The 19,050-nt window shown below is 34.6% G+C and overlaps 1 protein-coding gene across 1 annotated transcript in view; it reads right to left on the reverse strand.

The window, feature by feature from the left end:
• The window catches only part of DIAPH2 (diaphanous related formin 2), a 206,860-nt gene that overhangs the window by 51,947 nt on the left and 135,863 nt on the right, over positions 1–19,050 (reverse strand). The window contains exon 27 of the mRNA XM_088527588.1: positions 6,794–6,889. Coding sequence (XP_088383714.1) covers positions 6,794–6,889 — 96 coding nt within the window. The remainder of the gene's footprint in view (positions 1–6,793; positions 6,890–19,050) is intronic.

A 19,050-nucleotide genomic window follows, 5' to 3' on the forward strand; every position in this document is an offset into this window, starting at 1 on the left:
TGTTTCACAATAATTGCACAATGCCAACCACTGAAAATAAACAACAAATTCCAGGGTAAATGAAATCAGGCTGGCCTATCATTCCTGAAGCTCACCTGGTGATGTACGTGTATGCATGCACGCCCCTCTGGGAGGGGAAAAGGAGTGTCTTTAACTTCAGCAGTCACATACAGATGTGACCAAGCTTTAGCTACCAATCTCCAGGAATGGAAGGAATTGGCTTTAACACTGAGCAAGATGCTTCTCATTAAAATAAAAGTTCTTGGATTCACTGTGAGTTCAGAAATTTAGACGTGCGGGTGACTTTCAAGTCACACGAGATTCCGTCACACCCGTGCGGCAGCTGCCTTCTGCATTACCTCTTTTGAGGGGCTGGTTACTGCACACCCTTCTGGTTCTCAGCAAAGCTTTGTTTCCAGCTCTGAAAGTCTACTTCACAACACAGGACATTCAAAAGGCTTTTGGAATTGAAAACAAGGCTTGTTTAGCGCTTCAGAAACAGCTGTGACAGGTCAGCTCCCAGAAAAAAGAACTTGATAATAAAAGCTGAACCCTACAGCTGCCTCAGGTATCTGCGGAGTCTGAGGATGAACTCAGAAAGACAAAACAACTTAAAAGAAAGAAGTGTAACAGTCAGCATCAGCGTCTGAAGCAACTGCACGGTGCTATGTACTTGTCACACAGGCTCCGATTGTAAATGTGCAAGTTACAGGCATCAGGGGGCTGCAGCCCAATTCTCATCATCATTAGGGCAAAGTGTTTGAATGCAAAAAGAAGCAGGCAAAACACTACCTCTTAAGTCTCAAAAACACACAACTTGGTATTTTTGGATCTTAGGAAACGTGAATAAATAAAATAACTGTTTTTTTTTAAGCTTTAAAATATGATCAGAACATTTTATATCATGTTTTTGCAGGAAAAAATTCAGAGATTTTTTAATACCAGTGCATGATTGAAATAAGTAATGAAATGCATTTTTAAAAATCTATGCTAAGAAAAGGAACAGACACATCATTCCCCTTACCCTTGTGCACATTATTAATGTTTTGGTGAATTATGCCAACTAAGATGCAATTAGTAACAATTATACAGTACTGGCTTTCTGGAGGATACTTTTCAGAAAGGGTATCACTTTTCATGGTATATTTTCATTCATTCATATTCAAACCTTATCATAGAAAAAAAGAATAAAAACGCCAGTTAATAATTTAAAATCCTCAACAGTTTCTCCAGAGCAGGGTAGTCTACACAAATGAAAACAATCACTCAAATTGATACAGTTGATAATTTTTTGTCTTTATGCCCATACACTAAGGTTGTGAAGTGTTTTCGCATCTTATTCATTCCTATCATCCCAAAGGATGCTGTCCATCTAAAAAAAAAAAAAAGGAAAATCAGTCCAAGACGCCTGGAGGTCGTATCCAGCTTTCGCTCGCTCATCCCTGCCTTGTTCATGACCTCTCCTTCACCTTGCCTGGAAACAGAACTCCTCCCAAATGCCAAGGGAAACCTCTGCGCACTACAGCGGTTACCCGCATGCTGAACCACTAGAATATGCTACCTAATACTACTTTAATTACAAAAATCATAAGCCAAAATGCATATACAGTAGAAACAGATTACACAACAAATATCTGTTTTTCAATAGTTTGGGGACCATTTAGGGAGCTCTGTAGACCCAAGCAATTTACTAATACTAAATTTGAATGGTACTATGAATAGATTCTCTTTATACAACTCATATCTATATTTAGCAATAAAAACAAACTTATATCTCACAATAATGCCTGGATGGCATAAATGGCAAATTTATTGTTAGTGATCCTGGTTTAGCTCTTGCTATTACATTTGTGATGATTCTGAAGCACTTAGATGATATGTTTAATGCTCATTAGTCCATAGTTCCCTGTAAGCACAAAACCTCCATTAAATAATTAAGGTAGCAAAACATGGTTTTAAATATTGAATGTCTCAAGGTAAAACAACAAAAATAAGAGATGTCAGCTGAAAATGGCAATACAAATCCTAGTTCTTTACCATGAGATTTTTAAAAAGACGACAAAATGCATTGAAAGTACATACTGACCTATTTCTTTTTAAAACTTGAAACTAGCATTTTGATAGTCTGTAACAAATATTTTTAGCTTCATAACAGGTAATGATAAAGATGATGACATTCTACTTCTCTAAAAGACAACAATAGATGATCCAAAATCATTTTAGTTAAGCACAGCTTCTTATTTGTAAAAAGTAACCAACTCATTTGGGGATTTTTACACTGAAAAATATTCTCATCAGTTCACATCCAGTTCACATCCCAAATCAGTTTATAAAACTGCCATGCACAAAATAATTCACAATCCTTTCTGCTAAGAAGATATTCTCTGACTTTCTGAACTATTTTATTTTAGCATGTTTTAGATAAATCAGGATCATGCATCTGGAAACCTAACCAACTTCAAAAATTTATTTGGAATAATCAATGCAAAGGTAAATACAGAAGACAGATTTCGATTCTAAACAGGGATATATCTTCAAACACAAGATTCAAAACTTCTAAAAATATAATTTTTCTCTTTTTTTTTTGGGCAGAGGTGAGGAAAGGTTAGAAATTGGATGAAATGTTATGAAATACACGCTACCTTTCTTGAAAAAGGCATTTTTTTTTAAATTAAAGAACATGTCTGAACATAAACTGAAAATTATCAAAAGTATCAAAAACAGTAAAACAGTAATGTTCTATTGTCTCCTTTTTTTCTTTTTTTCATCTTACTTAAGTTAAACAAGCGGTGGCAGCGTTTCAGACAGCTTCCATAAAAGAATCAAATTAATGTTGAACAAGGCAGGTTTGTTTCTTCTCTCGGTATACCAATAAAATGGAAATAGCTATGACTACATAGCAATTCTCAATTAAGTCTACTTCACACAACAGTTACTAAATTTTTCCAGATATGCATCTCTCTGTTGTGCTGTCTGCTTAGTCGATTTTGATGTGCAGTATTAAAAATAACTCAAAACATGCATATTAGTGAAGACAGTAATTACTCTAACTGTATTGCCTCTTGAAATTTAAAGAGGAAAATGCATTCATGCACCACAAAACTATGATTTCTTGGTCGTGAAAGAGTGGCATGTGCTACCTTTGCAGCTGCAATATATTGGCTATGTAGGAAAGGGCAGTAGTTCAACTTTCTGAAAAAAATCAGTTCAATTCCTTGGCAAAAGATTCAGCAGCTTAGCAGACAGGAAAAACCTAATAGAACAGTTAGCTCTGTACAAAAATTTACTTAAATTAATATTAGAGCGAAAATATTCCTGATTCAGTCTTTTTTAATAATCTCCCACCCCAAGGCTAGAAGGAAAGGTCAGGGATAATTGGAGCAATGGTACAGCTGGACACACACTTTGAGCTGGTACCCTGTGATGAATGCCACCTAATACACTGCTTTGTTAAACTCCTATCCCAGTATTAGCAAACTTGCAGAAAAGCAAGTACATTTTTCAAATAGGAAGCAACATTTTTAGAATCCTATTTCTAAGTACTAATATACAGCCCCTATAGGCAATCTACACAATTCAGTAGGTCCACAGTTAAAATCCAGTATCTAGGAACAATAAAGATACAGTAATAAAAAGCCTGTGAGAGAAAGAAATTGCACTGAAATATATTTCAAGCTGAAAATTCTACGTGTCAAGGTATACATAAAATTACAATGAAATGAAAAACTGCAGGAGGTGCCTAGGGATTCTTTATTATTTCCATGACCTGACGACAAAGCGATTCTACTGGGGGTGGGGGGAATAAGTCTATAATTATAATTCAATACATTAAAACATAGCTTTTCTGCAAGTACAAGTTCTGCAAATAAAGAAAAACAAAGAAGTTAGACATGTAGAATGAATTGTTATTCCCTTAACCTGTCTGTACACATCCCTCAAATGGTTGTGCCCAGCTGGAAAGCTGTGATGTTGAACAGCTCCCCATGCCTACAGTTATCGCCCCGGACGAACAAAGCACCATTCCCTTGCTTGCTCCTGCTCTTACTCATTTGGTCTCTTACTTCTTAAAGATTACATACATGACTGAGCACAAATATATGCTATCAAGTATGCCAGCAACCTTCATTAAAAAAGACTAATTGAATAGACATTTTTGGTAGCATGACAGTCTTTCTGGGATAGCTGCAGCCTGTAACCACTCGAATGAAATGATTCCTCCTATGCCCAACCTGCTCCCTTCTGCTAACAATAAATATGTACCGCTGCAGAAGTCTCTCCTTTAGTAAAATACAGTTTTGTTGGGTGTCTGTGTGTGTTTTATGTTTTTTGGGTTTTTTTAGGGCAAATAATCCAATTTTTTTTTACTGGATTTTCAATTAGGAAAAAAAAAATACTAATCACTTATATTGCAAGAAAGCACGAACTGACACTGAAATGAAATCTGTGCCCAAGTCGCTGTAAAACAACAATTTTTCTTCTCAGATCATGATGGCTACCAAGACAGCATCAAGCTCAAAACTTGCTGTGCAAGTCTAAGTTCCAAAATAACAGTACTTTTTTCTGCGTGTTAAAAATACATGCCAATTTCTGAGACAGTGCAGCAAGCTATGAATAATGTACGAGAAACTCCTGCGTGGTGCACCAAGTATAGACAGTGCTGTATCAATTGCTGTATGGTTTCCAATATCTACCAAACAACCCAGCAAGCCCAGAAATCCACAAACCTTTGCTTCCCATATCTAGGTATTTGGTCCTCCTTTCCATTGAACCTGGCTCTCAGCAGATCCTCATTGTGTGAAAACTTCTGAGAACGTTTAAAGCCTTTTTATAGTACTGAAGACAAAACTCATTTTCCCTGCAATTTTTTTTTTTTTAAGATACAGAAATTTGTAAACATCACACTTTTTTAAACAGTATAATTCAGTACTTATAGGTATCATGGTCATATTTTGAAATGCCTCTGTGGACAAGTTCTCTCTCTTGCTGCAGGGGATCTGCTGCTTACAACCTGGGGTTTCAGGCATCTCACCAGCTCTCAAAGCTGCAGCAAATTTTGCAGAGTCTCCTCTGATCTCTGGGAAGGTTCTTTTGTTGTTGTTTGTTTGTTTTTTTGGTACTCACTGGGTGAAAAATCCCACTGGAAACGGTAGGTGTTTGAGGCGCTGCTGTGCCTCCCTTGCCATCCTCCTCCTCTTCCATCTGCCCTGCCTTCCTGAGCCCTCTCTCCTTCCCGCCAGGAACCTCACACTTCTCCCATACAAGGATCCTACAGAACTTGGTCATTCTCTGCTTGAAGACCCATAACACAGACAGACCATCTCTCATGTTGATATTTCTTAAGATATGGATCAAAGCCTATGTTGACCAACCAGTACCTTCTGGTTTAATTGTGTTTTGAGCTTTGTGACTAAAGTTACTTGAGTTCATTTCGACACAGACCAATAATGAATCATTAACCTTTGCAGAAGTACATCCAACAGATGAACTTAAAAAAATAAAAATGAACTTCCAAACATGGAAAGGTTCACACAAACAGTTCAAGACATCTCTTTGAAGAGTGTTTAGCTCCTTTTCTCTCAATCACCTGATGGAGTCCAGAACTGTATTCCTAAATCAAGGCTACTTATATAGCAAGTGTTGTTGTGAGTTTTCACAGCTCTGATACACTGTGTCAATGTTATATAAAGACCCCATTAAAATTTAGTGATGCAGATGTAGCATAAACAGAGCATCTGGTACAAGGGATGTATATGGACGCATTTTTATTTATAAACTATAAAAACTTGAAGAAATGGATAATATTGGCTCTTTCAGTTCTAAACTGAGAGCAGAAAGTCTCTGAAGAACAATATACTTAGAACAATAGTATAGTTATATATATCCTTGCTAACTAGATGAAAGAGGATCATGAATTTTGTTTTTATTAAAAGAATCAGCCTCAGTTTATTGGATATGAAGTACATTTACTTGACTATTTCATAAAATAAGATACTCTCTTTTCAAATCTTCAGCTGCATATACTTGACATATAAGCATATGATTTTATGTCAAACAGCTATAATTTTCAAAAGCTTTTTCTGCAAGATACATTTTAAGTGAAAATTTAGAAAACACTACTAATAACAGCATACTAATATCATGGTACTTTGCGCTTTAAAAAAAGTTAAGCCACAATAGTGCCATTTACAATTTGTATATAAGTGACATTAAAATGGAACAAGAAAGCCAAGAGCAGAAGTGCTGCAGTTGCTTATCCCCTTCTCAAATTTTCTCACCAAAACCAAACACGCAGGAAGCAGTAATTGTTCAGACTACAACTGTACAACGCTGTTGCCTCAAGAAAATGAAGCTACTTCATTGTAATTTGGCTTTTATGACTACGCACAACATAGTTTCTAACCACGCCAGAACCTGTCACAGCCAGTGTTTGCAAAAGGCTAAATTCTTACTGGTGTTAAGAAGCTTATGTTTTTCACAGTAGCATTTACACCAAACTAATTATACTTACATTTTTAAAGATTAAGATAAACGCACACGTATTCGCACTGCAGTGATGTTTTTAAATACTATTTCAAACACAGCAGGAACTCTTGTTACATTATTTTTGGAGTTCATAGTTAACTGAAGATGCTGCTATCAGGTAAGAAATAGTGAAGAAACAGCCCGCTGAGATTTCACAGTGGCTCAGTGACCAACTTTCAGCAAAAACTGTTACAAGTCTTGGCAAAACAGCTTTTGCTTTCACACTTTTAATACTTTTTCCCACCCAGTTCAGGGCAGAGGTTCTACTTACCTTGGCTTCTTGGTGTTCGTTTCCTGCGATCCCTGAATGCTGCTCCCGACTGCAAGGCCTCAAGCAGATTATCCATTACTCCCGTCTCATCACCCTCTGGAAATAGGAAAAAAATAAAATTAATTTCAGTGCAACTGGATGGGGAGGGGGTAAAAGTTGATTAAGATTTACATAACACTTCCAAATAAGAGACATATAGGTTTTAATATAATGGATGCTGTCAGTTCTTCAGTTATCTCTACTTCGTGTATGATGCTCTTTTAAACAAAATTGATGCCAATTCTACTATTCTTTCAACTTAGAGATGTTATCTTGTGCATTATTAACGACATCTTCAGTACGCAGACAGACAGCTCCTGAAGAGTGACTGCTTCTTCACTGTTAACATTTCTAGGCCTTTCCTGGAGTAGAAGCAGGTCCTTTTTTATTATTTAAAATCAATACACATGGAAAGTCTGATGAAGCTGAAAGGTACAGTTACAGTAACAAAACAAATTTTAGACATTGTCTCCTACTTTTAGGATGTCTTAAATTCTTAAAACATTTATTTTCTTTCATTATTACTTTACATTATTACTTTTTCCTGGTTGCATATGTTACATGTATACCCACATAACCCACGTGTATACCCTTATACCATGGATCTTCTTCAGTTAAGGTAAGGAGAAAGAAGGGGGGAAAAAAAAAGCCTTCAGTGGAAGTCAATGGCATCACATTGCTTGAAGCCAAATAATATTTCTGATAAATCCCTCTCTCATTTTTTTCCTCCAAATGCCAGCTAACTTGCAGCCCTTAAACTGCCAGAATCTAGAGTGCATTATGCAAAGATGAGTAGAAATAATACTTTTTCTCTACTTAAGGCTTTAACTTGGTTTGTGTTTCAGTCTGTTCTCTTAATAAACAGCTGATAAAAGCATGCAGCAATACAAGAAACAGAGGCTAAAGTACTGCAATACATTACAAAAACATTGATGAATGATTCTTGTTCTGCTCACATACCTACGTAACAAAGTTAAATATAGACCAGACTCAAGAGGTGGGAGGCGGACATTTTATTCGCATCACTGGGACTCCAAGTTAATATAAATTTCCCCAGAGTGGGATGATAATTACTTTATGCAGAAGACTTGCATTTTGGTAAAGCACTTCTTTCTGACTCACAAAAAATGTAGGAGGCTTAAGCGACATTTGAGAAATCCAACCCTCAACTGTCCAAGTTAAACAGCAGATTTTTAACATAATGGAGAACTTAGATTGATGTATTAGTATTTATTGGACCACATGCAACTGTAAAACAGTGTTTGGTTCAGATTTCTACATGATGACCATCAACAGAACTGCTTTGAAAATTTAAGGTATATATAATGGTTTAAAGTACACTGATGTTTAATAAGCAACATATTATAAAATTATCTTCCGGGTAACATAAAAGTGGGCAGAGCAAAAGCAACAAAGTATCAGCTATAATTAGATTTCATCTAAAAACTAGAAAAAAAGGCAAAAATAAAAAATACTTTAAAGCTCATGAAGAATTAGCAAAATTATGTTCTCTAGCTTCACACTCAAATACACAGCAACAGAATCTGGTCTAAAGCATACCCATAATTATTTTGCTGTGTTCCTTATGTTTACATATGTTTATTCATCAATTTATTTTTGGTTTTGCATTAAATGTGTTTTCTAAATCAAGTATCTGTGACTACACTGTGACCAAGTTAATACACTCCAAGTTAGTCTGAAAAATTTAATGAGTAGTAACTATGATTGTAGTACATAGAGAGGTAGTTAACATTTTGGAATATTTTATGCTTAGAAAAATTACATCTTTCAACGTTAATTAAAAATTGAGCTGGCAGAATTTATGTAAAAAGACACAATTCCTTAAATAATTCACAAACGCTTCTGCAGCTTTCCAAGTCTTTTCTGCCAAGTATGCTATTCTATTGATTTTTTTTTTTTTTTTAATGTTTAAACGCCGTATTTTTGGAATTCCAAAAGATACAATACAAAGAGAGACATGAATCAAGGAAACAATGGAGCACAATACAAAGATTTTAGCTCCTCAAAATAAAACTTACAATATAACAGACCTCAATATTGCATCTTAATCAAAGCTCTCAGACAATTAAATTGCAACTGGACAAAGAATTCCAATAAAATTATTGAAATTTTTTAAAAATAGTTTTTTTATTTCAGTATAAAAAAATACTCAACAGAAATTTCAGCCCTTCCCAACTGTTCCGGCTGAGGTATTTCAGTATTTACAGCTATCTTTTTCACTTGCTGTTTTTGTTTTTATACTTCCCACAGCAATATGTAGGCACAAATCAAATAAGAGTCAAAACAAGTTTCTAAACTGAGAAACTAATTTCCAACAGAAACTTTCCAACAGGTCACTGGAAATAAAATGCAAACTCCTATTTCTCTTACAGATATCTGCCACCGCACACAAGAATGGGTATTTGACCAGGCACAAGTCATTCTCTCCCCTCATTCTTTCTTTCCCAAGTTGATCCCAAAATTTACATGGAGACAGCAAGCATACTCATGTATGCACAAAACGCTTTGCAAGGTCTTGTTCATCTTATGACTAGCTCTCTAAAGCCTTGATTAGGCTTAGCAAGAAGACAGATTCTCAATAGATATTAAATGCAGCTGGAAAGACTGACATTTTTCATAATCATTAATTTATGTGGTTTTTACAAGCCTATCTTGCCTTCATTTGTATTTCACAATAGTATTATTTTAGTATATGCAGTCAATTTTGAAAGCAGGCACATTTTTCGGTGGTTACAATAAGACTCATCCTCTCACAGGTCCCAGAGTTTTCCTAGCCATAGGAAACTGCTTGTGATCATTCTCAATGATAGTGACAAAATGAAAAAAAAAATTTAGTTTACAAAATAAATAGATAGATGAATTGATCACTGAAAAAACTAATCAGATTTTTTAAAGTTTATTATGTTACATGAAGTTCTTAAAATCTACAACTCAAATTACAGTGCTGATTTAAAAGAAGAGATCTTTGATAAACTGTAGTAAATACTACTGTAAAATATTACTACTTTACATTCAAATTGAAGACTTGAATGTAAAGAAGGTTGAGGAGAGACAAGAATGGTGACTATGGTGAAAGATCGAAGGCATTCTCAACATTATCAGCCTGGATGAAAAATTCCCATCAGCTTTAATGCAGATAACAGTACTAACTCCTGCAACAAAGACAGGATAGATAATTGAGCATGGATGATTAATGCTAGACTGGTTAATGTAAAGTACTCAGAATTGAGCTGGAAACAACCAGCAAATGTCTAAGAACTTAATTTACTACTTCAGATTACTAGATTTTTATTTTAAAGGAAACAAAAAGTACACACTCACATATATATGTGTGTATATACAAATATATACACATAAAAATAAAAGTGGGAAAAAGCATAACAGAGTTCACCTGGTAGCATGCAAGGTCTTTTAGATAAGTTTTAAAAGAAAGAATAAGACACAGGAAGACACCAGAATATGAGACCAGGAGAACCCTTTAGGTCTTCCAGAAATAAGTGATTAAATTCATACTTTCTGTAATATGATATATTTCACTTTCTTTGCCTAGAGAAGATCTCTCATTTATCTACTCTTCAGCACTCGATGTAATGGCATATTAAATTATTAGTGAAAGGTAGAAAAAGAATGGTCATTAGTAAGAGATCTAGCTGACTGAGTAACAACAAAAGGTTGGAAGGAAGCTTTAGCACTTGAGAGCTTACAACGAAATATCTCCCCAGTCCTGTCCTTAATCTATTACCCTAATTAGACAATTTGGAATACTAACAGATGACATACAATGCAAAATATTAACTTTTCAGAACACAAGATCAGAACATGCCTAATTCTTGGAATAACACAATAGATAAAAGTAATAGAAATAAAATGGTCATGCATAACCTCAGGTACAAGCCACGAGCTCTTCAGCACAGACTGACCGATAATTTTAGTCAGCTTCAGTATAAAGAGTTGACCCAAGGAGCAGCGGTGCATGACCACCCTGACCAGTCACTTATGGCATTGGGTGTGAGGGGTCACAGAATGCTATCTGCACTAATAATTAAGATGGACAAACAAAATCTGATGATGTACAAGTAAAATTTGATTTAAAACACAGCATACAAGTTTGGTCACTGTGTTCATGGGAGAGTAATTAAAACTGGAAAAAGCCTTTATGATAAGAAGGGGAGTAGATTCATATGAGAAATGCCTAAGGCAACATGATTCCTTCAGGCTACATGGAACCATCATGTAAAATATGCGTGGTGCCTGTTTCGAAGCACAACAGAAGATTAAGTTCCAAGAGACAAAAGAGAGAGAGAAAAAAATAAAAGCAACTTCAATTTACAGGCTGTTTTGGCTCAACAACAAATAACTACAAAGTAGCAAAGGAAAAAATACAGTTTTCATTTTTTTTTTTCATAAGGGTCTGGCCAAATATCACTTCTGATAATGCATCCTGACTACCTGTATGTTGCTTCTGCAAGTGGTTTCAAAATTATTCTTTTCTTCACATCTTGCATTATACTGTTCCACTTCAAACTTTTAAATACTTTACACAAGACAAATTTCAACAGCAGAAGGGCCAAAACATTTCACAGCTCTTCCAAGGTTGACATGAGTGCTCTGCAGAAACTTAAAAAAAAGATTTTCCATTCATAATTACTACAAGAATTTTTAATTGCAATATATTCTTTATAAAAGGTCATTTTTCAGTGGCTTTTGAAAAGCGGGTATTTGTGTGCTCACATCATATTTGCATTTTATTTATTTGCTAAATTCATTTTGCATGCATAAAAAATATCTTTAGGAAGCAGTCTTCCTCATCATTTTGTAGTAGAAAACAATCTCATGACTATTATTTGCTTTTTAATTAAAGAAGAACAAGTTAGGACAGTCTGACTGATAAGTGAACCTATAGCTCGTGTCAGTTTACAAAACACGGCGAAGCCTTGCTCACATACCAATTAAGCTCTTTGTTTACAACAGCCTGATCTCAGGCTTATGCAAAGTTAATAGGATGAGAAAAACAGTGTTTTGTTGTAATGGCAGGCCATCGAAAACAATTTTTGAAATGCACTCACTTTTTCATTTCCAGAAAATGTCACAACGGTCAAGGTCTACTTTAGCAGGAACGTATTTAATTGAAGTGCATCGGCATTACCTCTGTGGCCTTATGCTGAATGGACTTACGCCCCTTGCAAGGATTATTTTCTTGAAACTTAGAAAAAAAGGCGTTAAGGCAGATTTCTTAGTAACAAATGGGAAGACATTGCCTCTATGTGGGAAGGAAAAGATCGTGCAGCTCCAAAAGTGAAAGAAGAAAGGGCATGGAACAAGATACCTGAACAATTATACATCAGTAATAAAGCTCTACTGCTGTTTGCAGCTTTAGATTTCAGTTACTGTACTAAAGTTCTTCTAATTTAGGTAATCAGCAGATAGTCAGACACATTAAAAAATCCTGAATCCTTTTAGCATTAGAAAACCATTTTCTTTTAAAAATGTATAGCTGAACGGTTCCAATATTTGAGGAAGAAATAAGTCTTTCATAAGTCATTTTGGGGGCTGGGAGAATTCTCACATTTTCGAGATATATGTACATGTTTTTTTTCCTTTTACTGTATTACTTTAATATTTATAGTAATGAACTAATTCAATTCATACTGAAATTATTCAAGGTCCTTGGATAATTCTGTGAGCAGTAGCCAACCTTACATATTAATAGATGTCTTGAAAATTTTCAGATTTTGGTGCCAGAACCTGAAGCAGCCCATCTTGATTAAAAATAGATTTGGGGATGCTGGGATTTTTCTATTACTGATCTCTTTTAAAGAGACTCCACAGACATTTTCCTCGTTATAAGAATGCAGAAAAAGCAGCAGACAAACCAAAAAGTAATTTGGTAACTCTGAAGGACTAAAGCAGCATACTATATACAGATCATTTCTTCTCTGTAACAGCTGTCCATTTCCCAATTCAGGTTGTGTGGAAATGAAAAATATTTCTAGACTCTAGGTGTTTTAGTTTGTTTAGTTTGCCAGTTGCTACTCTCTAAGGATCTTTTACATTGTACAGCTTAAGGAGAAGTATATGGCATGGTCTGTATACTGAAGAAATGTTCCTACATAATGCCTTTCACCTTATGGAATATGACACTGAATAACATTTCTCTACAGTTTTACATTTCTCTACAGTTTCGCAGTCTGAATTATGGACTTGCAAACTTGCACTTTTATGTTTATTGCACATCATGCAATGTATTAAAAGCAGAAATTCAAGTATGCTTTTTAACAGAGTGTATCTACTCTGGATACAAATAATAACCAAAGTAAACCCTTTGTTTATATCGCACTTCTAAAAGATCAAGTATAATATGTTTAGCATTTTTTTTAAACCTTCTCCTAGTGGAACACACAGCATTGCAATTACTAGCAATTTCAAGTTCAAAATCTTAATATACCATGAATACTAACAAACCACCACTGAAATCAAGGCCATAGAGTTAATTTAATATCAACGTTTGAAAGAAATAGGCTTTTAACATTAAAACAAATGTCCTTCAGGGTCTTACAGAACTTTTCCTTATGAGTATGCACTGCCTCTTCATCAGTCTTTTAAATTATCTTTAGCTACAATGATGGTATTGGGGTCCAACATTACCCTAACTTTTGTGAGAAGCTTAAAACTTCACTTAAAACTCAGCTTAAAACTTTTCCACTTCACTTAGAAAATGTATCACTTGCTACAGAAATTTATTACTAGCGAATATCACTATGATACATATCGACAAATGAGCATGACTGAATTCAGCTTTACGTACATTATTCTTAAAAAAAAAAAAAAAAAAACACTTTGTTTTTGATATTTGATAGTAAGCTTGCAGTACCAAAAGGTTCATCAATTTGGTATTCTCTCCTAAATTATTTCAGAAAACATTATTGTGAAGACAGTATCTTAACTGTCCTTTAGGAAATTATACACTATAACTACAAAAAAAAAAAAGAAAAAAGAAAAAAAATCTTTCAATTGAGGCAGAACTTAATCATCACCTCCTGTAAGAATCAAATAAGCTTCCTTTTCATGATACTACATGCAATTCTCCTCCTTGTTACCCAACTCCTGGTATAAGCTTACATTCCAGAAATAACTAGCTAATGAACTAATTTAATAATTTCAGAAATTCTTTTCAACATTTCAAGTTCTACATAAGTATATGTTACCTAGCAATTGAAATAAAAAATAGTACAGGCACCTGGAAGAGTAACAATGATGAGCACAGTTAGAAATAGTAATAATTTATACATGCAAAGGGAAAGTTGAATTCGCATAGAAAAACTATACTAAAAGTTAACACTTGTTACCGTTAATTAAATGATCCCCAAGAAGCCTATTTTAGAGAGAAAAGTATTCAATTGTTCTCTCTTTTTCTACCTGTAAATACTTCTGAGGTTTGATTTCATTGACTCTAATAATTTCTTTTTTCCCTGAAAAATTGCCTCATGCAGTTTCTCGAGTTTGCTTGCAGGGTTCCACATGCAGTATTCATAAAGAAATTTTCCATTACAAATTTTTTTTATAGGTGAGATTAAATTTTAATTTCTAATCTCTTTTTTTTTATCTTGCACTAAAGGCATATATCTATATAGATCTCTCTTGAACTAGTCTGACCCATATTAATAAAAAAAAAAAATCCTCTCCCATTTTCAAGATGTCTTCAAACAAAGACATAAATGAAGCTTAAAAAATTAGGGGAAATCATGCCACAATTGCTCCGAAGATGACAAACAATCAAATTTCACACTAGTTCTATAGATGATTGCATTTAAGCACAACGTAAGCCTCTACCTGGTTTTTCTCTGTCAGCACTACATTCTAGGACAAGCGCAGCAAACTCAAGTGACATGGAGACCATAACTTTCAAGATCAATTCTAATATTTATCTCATTGGCACCCAATACCAGAAACTAACCATTTGTAGAATGAAAATGTGCTTGTGTTTTACTACCAGCTTATGCAACCACCAGTCAGCATATAAATTCCAAGTAGTAAGGTTTAGATGCTAACATTTTAAAAGTGACATGCTCCTCAAATTTAGTAGGGATTTTTTCTATACTAAAGGACATACAAGAAGGACACCATAATTAGAAGAGTCATTAAAAGACTGTAGCAAAAAGGACCATCTTGAATGGTATTCCACAACAGCCAAATTGAGAATTCAAGTGTAAGAATGCAAGAAAACACAATAGAATTACTGTTGATACTAGTCTATGAACTGCTTGAATATATGGCATGACTTATGCAAAAATATCTGAAAAAGGAAAGCAGGGATATCCACCAAACACTAGTAAGGAACTTCATTTCCATTATCTTCATCGGCATTAGGGGAGGATGCTAATACCTCTTCAAAACAATTAATTCAATACTAATTGGGACTGAGGATGTTCATTCTAGCTTTTATCCTCATACTGGTTGTTAAAAGGTGATCTTAATTGCCATGGTAATCAGATATAATGAAGAGCAAAACTGTTTCTGATTAAATAACATTTGCATCAGAATTGCTGTTATACGCTTTTCAGCTCCCAGAAAGCTGGCTTCATTTTCTTCACCTCTCTTGTACAGATATGCACATGGAAGCAATGTGGCAAGAATTTTGCAGATGTTAAATCAGATAAAAGTCGGGAAAGACTAGGTATAAATGTATAATTATAGCCCAGACTGCCGCAGCCCTTGAAAATTCAGAAAGATGCCAGAAAAATAGTCATAAAATGTCCTCTTTCCACAAGGAAACTAGGAAGTGCTAAAGGAAAGATGATGCTCAAGCTTTTTTTAAAAAATGAAACAAACAAATAAAAAAAAAAAAGACAGAATTTCTATCCTGTAACAAAATAGACTGGTTTATGTTTTTTCAATGAAATTTCAGATTTCTATTCATAAGTCACTTTGGACCTTCTGTGCCTCCACTCCTCACCAGCAAAGCAGGTGTAGTGCAGGAGACACTAGGAAGGCACGGATATTCCTAAGGTCTCCAGCTGCAGCTGAGGAGGAAGAGGAAGAGTTGAAGAGCCACAGTAATACGGTCTGCAATTAGCTGAGTAAAACAGTTGCCAGCAGGACTTGTTATGGCTTTGACTGCACCACAGATTCCAAAATCAAAGCATGACACGGTTAGTTACTACATAAAAGGGAAGATATTGCTAATTACAACTTAAAAAATGGGAGGTGTTAGTATGAAACAGCTGGTCCCACTATAAGTTGTTTCTATCTGCAGTTTAAAATCTAGTTTAAATCTTACTTTAAAACTAAACAGAAAACACTTTAGTTTAAAGCTAATCCTGAAAAATGAATTAATGAAAACAAAAGTAGAATTTCATGCCAATACTGAAATTTCTTAGTCAAATTCAACCAATTCTAGCAATTTTGACAACAGATTTTTTTTTGAATTAATATTTTAAAAAGAGCCTTCAAATATCAAATTTTTTACAGATACTACTATTTTGTTCTATTTTTCTTTCCATCTAAGGAGCAGCTCATGTATCTCTGCACTTGTATCCCTAATAAAACTACATTAATTAAATTTAACTAAAGAAGTAACTTTCAATAGAACTGAGTTCAGAGTAAACCAAAGGATCCAAAGATTTTAATCTCATTGAGTGTTTACATTTGATTAACTGGGAATGTGTTAACCTTTGCATATATATTAACATGCTTATTTGTAAAAGAAATAATGCGTGGTTATGTAACTACGAGCTTTCATGAGGTGCAGAGGAGTGTACGTGTTGGATTTACAGTTCCTGCTGTAAACACTTCTTCTGGAAGGTACGTGCTGATCTTTTCACCTGTCAAAATCAGCTCAATTTTGTTTTTCTTATGTAAATACTCATATTTTGAAAACATGGACAGCGTTTAAAATTTACAATTACTTCAACTTGTACAACAATTTCATCCAGCCTAAGTCACTTGAAATCATGAATGGAGTTGAGAGGTTTTCTATAACTGTTCATTGCTAACCCTATACACCGAGAAACATTTAGCAGGATTTGTGTTTTTTTTTGTTGACATCAATCATATTTAAATGGTATTTCAAATGGGGTAGGCACTCCACAAAGTAGAAAACAGCAAATACCATGACCTGGTCTTTAAAATCCCCCTGAGGTATTTCTAAGGTATTTCTCTAAGTAGGAATTGCATAAAGCATTTTCCGATCTCTGGCCACACTGAAGTTTTCTGATCTCTCAGTTATGCCAAGTAATGGAATGCAATTCATTTTAATCTGGATTCTTCCAGTGACCACAAAAGAAATTGCAGCTGCGTAACTTGGAAACAGCAAAAAAAAAAAAAAAAAAAAAAAAAAAAAAAAAAAAAAACTGCTTTCCATAAAATTAAGTCATCAAAAGGTGGAGAAAAGAAAAAAATAGAATTCCTATTGCTTTGATTCAAAAGGCTATGCATTAAAATTTTTTTCTTGAAGATATAGCTAGAGAAATAACTAAAACAGAGTTAGGTTAAAAACACCCTTTGGGTGAAAATCACCTTGTCAAAATGACAGCTTGAGAGGACATCTGTCTGCTTCTTCCAAGTCTTCTGCGTCATATTAGCTTAGAGAAATTTGTAAACTATTTTTATAAGCAGCAATAAGCATGCAGAAGTGAGTATTTCCAGAAAAAAAAAAAGTAACTTGACAAAAAGAATGTAAATTTAAAGTCAATGTCCTAGCTTCCTGTGGGGATGGATCCACCCCTCACAGCATACTTCTGTAATGGCAATATAGTTGTAATTTGTGGAATGTATATTTCAATATATAGCAATTTATAGATTGAAAAAAATATTTTAGAAATATTAGATTGATTTCGTGTCAATGATTTAGAAAGATTATTTTAATGACAGTTTCAGTGCATTTGGTATCATACAGTCATTCTCATGTCTACGGTTTCACTGACAGACCAAGAACCTGATTACAAAATTAAGATTCAGTTACATCTGTTGAGAGAAAAAAACCTTTCTTGATGAAAAGCAGAGCACACCATCCGCATATTGAGGCATCTGCAATACTTCCAAGCACAGTCTATTCTTCAGCTGCTCAAAATGCAAGGATGGAGACAGATGTGCTCTCACTGACTGAGCTGAAGACATTTGAAGAGGTATAACCTTAATCTGCAGCTACTGCCCCGAGCACAGACCAATTAACTGACAGCCTTAGCTCCAGGTGGGCTTCTCATCCTTTGCAACAGCTAGTAAAACATGTTGGCTAACACAGCCTTCAGTGAGAGTTTAAATTAATCTCTCAGTAGCCTTCAAACACCTTGGTAAGAGGGAGGGTGATAGACGGATTCTTAGGTTCTTCTCACCCCTCTGTGAGGGGCTAAAGTGCCTGTCCATTATACAAAGCTTTGCAGAAGTATCAGGTGACAGACATTACAGAGAAAATTAGTCTAATGCCGAGACAAGTGATCTAGAGGAAGTTGCATTGGATGACCTCTTCAGAATATTTACAAGTATACAAAACATGCATTTATGCATCTTCTTCTAAATTTGTAATTATATTTTGTTTATATTTAAATGGAAATTGATTTAGAAAATCTTTATAACATACTAGATTTAAGTTTGACTTCTACTCAAAGCCAGATTAGCTTTTGTTGAACTTCTGCTATTTTCATACAGTGCCACTGTCACTTCAAGTACAGCCAAAAATAATAGAATGCACATTACCACTGTAGATAAGCTCAAAACCATCCCTAAAAAAGTCTCCTTAGAAACAACAGAAAACAATAAAATGTGTAGCAAAGCTCTGAGCCTTTGTGACAAAATCACTTGTACAAACAAGTACAAATGTTGTCTATCATTGTATCCACGTTAGAGTAGACTAATGTAAGTCACTTTAAAAATTCAAAATGTGAGGAATGAAGGTCTTGAGAAAAAAGCTTATCACCATCAGAAAATACAAGACAGAGTACTTTCTGCTTTCTTAAAGTATGAATAGTAGTAGTACATATAAGGATGATCACTGAATAAGTAAAAATTTCAGATGGCTTCTCATTCTTATCAAATTTAAATTGTGAAATATCTGAGCATAAAGTGATGACATTTTTATACATATGGCAATACAGATAAGCCAGCAACAAGCATGTAAATGATTATAAACATAATTCAGTCTGATAAACAAATGTTTATGTAGAGGATACCTTTACCAGGTATATTGCTAGTAGCATAAGGCT

Source organism: Tinamus guttatus, unplaced genomic scaffold, assembly GCF_059628265.1.
Source record: "Tinamus guttatus ecotype Peru unplaced genomic scaffold, ASM5962826v1 Tinamus_guttatus_pri_ptg000287l, whole genome shotgun sequence".
In the NCBI taxonomy this organism is placed as follows: Eukaryota; Metazoa; Chordata; class Aves; order Tinamiformes; family Tinamidae; genus Tinamus; species Tinamus guttatus.